At 28.7% G+C, this 7,966-nt stretch overlaps 1 protein-coding gene across 1 annotated transcript; it reads right to left on the bottom strand.

Annotated features, from left to right (window-relative positions):
* Positions 1 to 546: 546 nt before the first annotated feature.
* LOC141705568 (AT-hook motif nuclear-localized protein 27-like) lies at positions 547 to 1,234 on the bottom strand. The gene is made up of 2 exons (XM_074508473.1): positions 1,072 to 1,234; positions 547 to 995 (listed from the first exon to the last, which is right to left on the bottom strand). The coding sequence occupies exons 1-2, from the start codon at positions 1,232 to 1,234 to the stop codon at positions 547 to 549; spliced, it is 612 nt and encodes a 203-aa protein (XP_074364574.1).
* Between the last annotated feature and the right edge of the window lie 6,732 nt (positions 1,235 to 7,966).

Genomic DNA, 7,966 nt, shown 5'->3' with positions numbered 1-7,966 from the left:
CATGCTATGATAACTCAATAAAAAAGTCCAAAAAATATATAACTGTAGATACTCACTCACAAATATAAAAAAACAAGCACCGGAGAAAAAGAAAATATATATATACAAGAGCAACGATACCCGTTATTCGAGTTGAGTATACAAGAAAATCAAATAAAACTACCAATATATTGAGAAAAGGTTGCTACTAAAATAAAAAGAGAAAGACATCCACTATTAAGGAAAAACGATATTTAAAACAGAATCTAAAGAATTTGGAGGCGTTGAAGCGTGCATCGCAAGTAAAAATATTCAAATCCGAAATAAATAGATTTTAGAGATGTAAAACATACTATAAAAAATACTAAATAAAGTCGAATCAAATAGATTATAGAGTCTTAAATCTCTCGAACAAAGTTCTCCAAATTGAAAATAGTAAAATGTAAACGACTAGATTGTAGTAGAATTCTAACTAAAAATAGTCGGGCCACTACATCCTTTTATTGAAAAATAAAGAAAATAAATAGAGAATAACGCTTTCTCTAAATCTTCAATCTTTAAGCATCCTTAAGCTATATTCGCATGACAAACAACCAAGACATCTGGATTTTTGGAAATAAGAGCAGTCACATGCATCGTTCCAAAGGTAACAAGCCTCCAAAGCGTCCCACCAATGACATCGCCATTCGTCCTAGCAAATATAGCGTTCAAAGTGCAAGAACCAGATGGTTCCGAAGGAGATATTTTTCCTACAGGCCCTGTCAAAGAAAGTAAGCAAAGTCTCTCAGAAAATATTGTTGGATGTACTGATGAGATGAGGCTTATGGAAGCATCTGTAATCATTCCTGAACCACCCAGAACATTCATAAAAATATTTCTTGAATGAGCAAACTGTTTCAGCCATTCAATGACATCTTTCCCAGGCGGGATTTCAAGAACAATAGACTTCATTTCCGAAGTCATTTCGATGGTGTTTTCTTTCGCCTTGTTTTTTGAACCACGAGGACGTCCGTGGCCTGGAGAATGAAAAATGACCACCAGACGCCACAATATCGTTTTCACCAGACTGGCCCATATTATTTATATCATTACCAACTCCTGGATTAGACATTCGAGTGTTTGGCAATGGTTGAGAGTGGTGTTCTTCGCTGTTAATTATAGTAGGATTAGTGTAGCCCATTGAATTTGGGATTTGAAGAGCAGGTGAAGAGTAATTCATAGAATTTGAGAAAGAAAACGAATACTTGTGATTCATCTTTTGAAGGTTAAGCAAAGATATAATATTGGGTGAAATGTGATTAGAGTTGTGGGTTATAGTCCTTTTTATAATTGAATTTGACGTGCTCTCTCAAGAAATACAAAGATTCCATACAGTTGGAAAAAGTATTATTTTTCTTTTCCAGGAATTTGAATTGAATAATCAATCCTTATCATATTTTCTAAAATTGAGAGGCCAAAAAGTTGTTAATATTTGATTCGTCTCATAAAAAAGCGTTATACCAATATACGATTACAGATGAATTTCTAAAACTAGAATCGAAATATTAAACAAATATACAACGTTTATTTACCAATAGATGTCATCGACAAAAATATTAGGCACGAATTTTAAATATTAAATTATTTTGATTGCAAAATCGAAAACATATTTAAACATTATGGTCTGTAAAATTTAATTATTAATTTACTATTTCTCTTCATTGTTTTCCGTGCTCATATCAGTATTTTTTGGTGCATTATTATCGTAATATTATGAGATTTAGTTGAGAACTTCCTCTGCCACCTTAAACTTTCAGATGAACTGGTTACTTAATGATCTATCATAGCTTAGTCAGACTAAGTTCGACTCCTTACTTTTGAGTTAGGGGAGTATTAAAATAATATTATAAGATTCAGTTGGGGTATTTTTCTAATATCTTCAGATTTTAGGTGAGCTGATATCTAATAATATTCTAATTTTGTGTGTTATTTGATCCGTCTTTTATTAATATTTTCAACTGTTTAAACGATAATTACTACATAAACATACTCAATAGAGGAAAAGTTTATAATTTTTTAGATATCTTACACTCCCTCAAAATATAATATAATTGCAAAAGTAACTACATTTCTTTTACAATTGTTTGTAGTTGAATGATCAATTCTAATAATATTTTCTATAAATGTTAGGATAAAAGATTGTTGGTCGAAATCATACGAAAACGATACAAAAATACCATCATTGATGAATTTTCGATGAATTTTCTATAAGAAGGATACAAAAGATTAAGTCACTAACGCCTAGATAGAAAATAAAATATGAAGGTTTCATATTATAGAATGGTGAAAATAAAATAAATTTGTAGGTTTTTCGGAAATTATAATATAAAAATATCAATTAATGGATTAAAAACCATCTTTAATACTTGTTAACTCTATTGATTTATGATCTACCTTGGTTAGTTGTCGAAAAATAAAGTGAAGTGTAGATGAGAGCGGGGCTATTCAAAAAATTCAAAATCTGAGACCAAGTCGGATCCAATCCAAAAAAGTACGGGCTGGCTCGTCCCGAGATACAGACCTTCAAAGAGTCTTTTTTTATTTAAAAGTCCGACCCTAAAAATTCGTGTAAAAGTCCGGTATTGAAAAAATTGGATAGTAGTCCAGATTAAAAGAAGCATGATTCGGGCGGGATAAAAATTTGAGCTTTTTGATAAAATTCATTTTCTATATAAAATTTTTAATAATTCTCAAATATATACATTATTAGAACTTAGAAGTTGAATACGATATATTTTATTAGTTGTCAATTTGATACCCTGAATAACAATCAATAATTTGTTAATTGTCAATTTAATACTCTAAATATTAGAATTTAAGGTTAATAAATGAGATATTTAAATGTAATATAAAAAAATTATTTTTTAGTATCAAATTATTTGTCATAATCTAAAATATTAGTTCTTTGACAAAAAAATAGTAACTCATGATCTCTAAAACACTCACTTTAACTTTACTTTAACAACTTAAACTTTCTGACAATGTATTAGATCGTGGTGTCGGATTCGAATTCTTGCTTTTAAGTGAGAGGGTGTTATAATAATATTATAAGATCCAGTAGAAATAATATCTTAAAATTTTAGATGACCCGGTTACTAAACATGCATAACATTCTAATATTTATGTATTATTTGATCAGTCTTTCATTACCGAGTTTCACTGTTCAAGCCGCATATTACTAAAAAACAGGCTCAAAAGAGGAAAAATGTGCAATTTTGCCGATATCTTCCCTCCCTCTGAAATATAATACAATAGCAAAAATAATTATTATGTTTCCCTTTTTGATTATATATTTGAATGATCACTTTAATAATATTTTCAAGGTAAAATTTAGAAAATTTTACCCTGTTTTGGGTCTAATTTATGTGCGGGATACATAAAGTAAAATCATTTTTTTTGTTTTCAATTAAGTCTATCATGTGTGTATATAAAAAAAATACTTTGAATACACTTATGAAACTTATACATGAAATAATTGAAAAATTCCCATTTAATTTATATAAGATTTTACTAGAAATCCATCAAAATCCACATGTTTTTCAAATAAAAAGAATTTGTGGACTTTGAATATCGTCTGAAAATTTTTAAATCCAAATTAAATACCCTAAGATTTGATAGATTTTTTTAATCTGATGGAATACACATTACAAATCCAAATGAATACCTCCATATTTTGCATATTTTACAAAATCTAATTAAAATACCCATAATATTAAAAAATCCTTAAAATCTATTTGAAAAACCTCTCTAAATTGTTCATGCACACCTTATTTGTATAAAAAATTTTGATAAACACATTAGGACGAGACGCTAGGGACTGTGTAAAATTAAAATAACAATAATGAATTATATTTTATTATTATTCAATCTCCAAAATCAACGAATTACTTAAAATTATATTATATTATTGTCTAAAATTTAAATGGAATACCATGGGATTTCATTGATTTTTATGATAAGTGATTTTAATAATATATTTTTATCAAACAATTTGAGATTTCACGTTCTCAAAGATTTTTACTCATCCGTCCTTCATTTGGTTATTTCCGATTATGTCCCGAAAATTATTTCACTCTTAATTAATATGATCATTTAGGGTTAATTATGTAATGTTTTTGAAAAGTAGAATAATTTTTTGATAACTTTTAATTTGTTTGATATTTTGCGTAACTTTTTGAATCAAAGGTGAGAATGATAAATAAGTGGGACAGAAACTAGAGTAATATTTTATCAAAATTATTGGATTATGGGTAGTTGAGGTGGGGGGTGGGTTTGGATAATGGATTAGGAAATTGATTTCAAATGAATCGGCTACAAGCCCAATATTTCTGTTGGGATTACAAATAAAAAATGACTTCATTTGCACGTAAAGATATATCTATATTTTTTGGCTTTCGGATAAGTATTAGAGTTATAATTTTTATTTTTCTCTTGAATGCTCTAATTCTTTACAAAGTGTACCATTTGTAACATTTTTTTTCTTTAGAACTCTGTAGGATAATGTTTAAAATCACATTCGCACGCATTATCGACGAAACTGAAAAACCTCTTTATATTAAAAAAATTTTTATAACTAGAAATTACATGCTATGATAACTCAATAAAAAAAGTCCAAAAAATATATAACTGTAGATACTCACTCATAATATAAAAAACAAGCACCGAGGAGAAAAAAGAAAATATTATTATATATACAAGAGCAACGATACCGTTATGCGAGTTGAGTATACAAGAAAATCAAAATAAAACTAACCAATATATTGAGAAAGGTTGCTACTAAAATAAAAAGAGAAAGACATCCACTATTAAGGAAAACGATATTTAAAAACAGAATCCTAAGAATTTGGAGGCGTGAAGCGTGCATCGCAAGTAAAAATATTCAAATCCGAAATAAATAGATTTTAGAGATGTAAAACATACTATAAAAAATACTAAATAAAGTCGAATCAAATAGATTATAGAGTCTTAAATCTCTCGAACAAAGTTCTCCAATTGAAAATAGTAAAATGTAAACGACTAGATTGTAGTAGAATTAAACTAAAAATAGTCGGGCATCATCACCTTTTATGAAAAATAAAGAAAAATAAATAAATAGAGAAAAACGCTTTCTCTAAATCTTCAATCTTTAAGCTTAAGATAATTCGCATGACAAACAACCAGACATCTGGATTTTGGAAATAAGAGCAGTCACAGGCACGTTCCAAAGGTAACAAGCCTCCAAAGCGTCCACCAATGACTCGCCATTCGTCCTAGAAAATATAGCGTTCAAAGTGCAAGAACCAGATGGTTCCGAAGGAGATATTTTTCTACAGGCCTTGTCAAAGAAAGTAAGCAAAGTCTCTCAGAAAATATTGTTGGATGTATGATGAGATGGGTTATGGAAGCATTTTTGTAATCATTCATGAACCAACCCAAACATTCAAAAAATTTCTGAATGAGCAAACTGTTTCAGCCATCAATGACATCTTTCCCATGCGGGATTTCAGAACAATAGACTCATTTCCGAAGTCATTTCGATGGTGTTTTCTTTGCCTTGTTTTTGAACCACGAGGACGTCCTCGTGGCCTAGACAATGAAAAATGACCCCCAGACGCCACAAAGAATTTCCACCAGACTGGCCCATATTACTTTATATCATTACTAACTCCTAGATTAGACATTGAGTGTTGGCAATGGTGAGGTGGTGTTTCGATGTTAATTTAGTAGGATAGGTTAGCCCATGAATTTGGGATTGAAGAGCAGGTGAAGAGTAAATTCATAGAATTTGAGAAAGAAAAACGAATACTGGATTAATCTTTGAAAGCTAAGAAAAGATATAAAATATTGGGGAAATGTGATAGAGTTGTGGGTATAGTCCTTTATAATTTGATTTTGACGTGCTCTCTCAAGAAATACAAAGATTCCATTACAGTTGGAAAAGTATTATTTTTCTTTTCCGGAATTTGAATTGATAATCAATCCTTATATTTTCTAAATTGAGAGGCCAAAAGTTGGTTAATATTTGATTGTCTCATAAAAAGCGTTATACCAATATACGATTACAGATGAATTTCTAAAACTAGAATCGAAATATTAAACAAAATAGAACGTTATTTACCAATAGATGTCATCGATCAAAAAATTAGGCACGAATTTTAAATATTAAATTATTTTGATTGCAAAATTCGAAAACATATTTAAACATTATGGTCTGTAAAAATTAATTATTAATTTACAATTCTCTTCATATTTCCGTGCTCATATCAGTATTTTTTTGGGCATTATGATCGTAATATATGAGATTTAGTGGAGAACTTCCTCTCCCACCTTAAACTTTGAGATGAAATGGTTACTTAATGATTTATCATAGCTTAGTCAGACTCAAGTTCGAGTCCTTACTTTGAGTTAGGGGAGTATTAAAATAATATTATAAGATTCAGTTGGGGTATTTTTCTAATATCTTCAGATTTTAGGTGAGCTGATATCTAATAATATTCTAATTTTTGTGTGTTATTTTATCCGTCTTTATTAATATTTTCAACTGCTTAAACGTAATTACTACATAAACATACTCAATAGAGGAAAATTTTATAATTTTTTAGATATCTTACACTCCCTCAAAATAAATATAATTACAAAAGTAACTACATTTCTTTTACAATTGTGTGTTGAACGATCAATTCTAATAATATTTCTATAAATGTTAGGATAAAAGATTGTTGGTCGAAATCATACGAAACTATACAAAAATACCATCATTGATGAATTTTCTATGAATTTTCTATAAGGATACAAAAGATTAAGTCACTAAGGCCTAGATAGAAAATAAAATATGAAGGTTTCATATTATAGAATGGTAAAAATAAAATAAATTTGTAGGTTTTTCGGAAATTATAATATAAAAATATCAATTAATGGATTAAAAACCATCTTTTATACTTGTTAACTCTATTTATTTATGATCTACCTTGATTAGTTGTCGAAAAATAAAGTGAATTGTAGATGAGAGCGGGCTATTCAAAAAATTCGAAATCTGAGACCAAGTCGATTCCAATCCGAAAAAGTACGGGCCGGCTCATTCCGAGATACGGACCTTCAAGGAGTCTTTTTTTATTTGAAAGTCAAACCCTAAAAATTCGTGTAAAATTCCGGTTTGAAAAAATTGGATAGTAGTCCAGATTAAAAGAAGCATGATTCGGGCCGGATAAAAATTTGAACTTTTTGATAAAATTCGTTCTCTATATAAAATTTTTGATAAATTTTCAAATATTATATTATTAGAACTTAGAAGTTGAATACGATATATTTTATTAGTTGTCAATTTGATACCCTGAATAACAATTAATAATTTGTTAATTGTCAATGTAATACTCTAAATATTAGAATTTAAGGTTAATAAATGAGATATTTAAATGTAATATAAAAAAAATTGTTTTAGTATCAAATTATTTGTCATAGTCTAAAATATTAGTCCTTTGACAGAAAAATAGTAATTCATGATCTCTAAAACACTCACTTTAACTGTACTTTAACAACTTAAACTTTCTGACAATATCAGATCTTGGTGTTGGATTCAAATTCGCTTTTAAGTGAAGGAGTGTTAATAATATTATAACATCTAGTAGAAATAATATCTTAAAATTTTAGATGACCCGATTACTAAACATACATAACATTCTAATATTTATGTATTATTTTATCTGTCTTTCATTACCGAGTTTCACTGTTGAAGCGGCATATTACTACAAAAAACAGGCTCAAAAGAGGAAAAATGTGCAATTTTGCAGATATCTTCCCTCCCTCTGAAATATAATAATTGCAAAAAAAATTATTACGTTTCCCTTTTTGATTATATATTTGAATGATCACTTTAATAATATTTTCAACAAGATAATCGGTTGTTCTTGAGTCTTACAGAAACTTTACATAAATACCATCAAAGATTCAAGATGAATTTTTTATAAGAAGG

The sequence above is a fragment of the Apium graveolens genome, unplaced genomic scaffold, assembly GCF_009905375.1.
Source record: "Apium graveolens cultivar Ventura unplaced genomic scaffold, ASM990537v1 ctg9042, whole genome shotgun sequence".
Lineage (NCBI taxonomy): Eukaryota > Viridiplantae > Streptophyta > Magnoliopsida > Apiales > Apiaceae > Apium > Apium graveolens.
This window is presented reverse-complemented; position numbering and strand designations above follow the sequence as displayed.

Bases quoted from the DNA above. Each gene is read 5' to 3' on its own strand.
- LOC141705568 (XM_074508473.1), bottom strand. From the start codon at position 1,234: ATGAATCACAAGTATTCGTTTTCTTTCTCAAATTCTATGAATTACTCT. The intron at 996-1,071 runs GTAATGATATAA...TTCATTCTCCAG, and splicing joins AATGTCTAATCCAGGAGTTG to GCCACGGACGTCCTCGTGGT.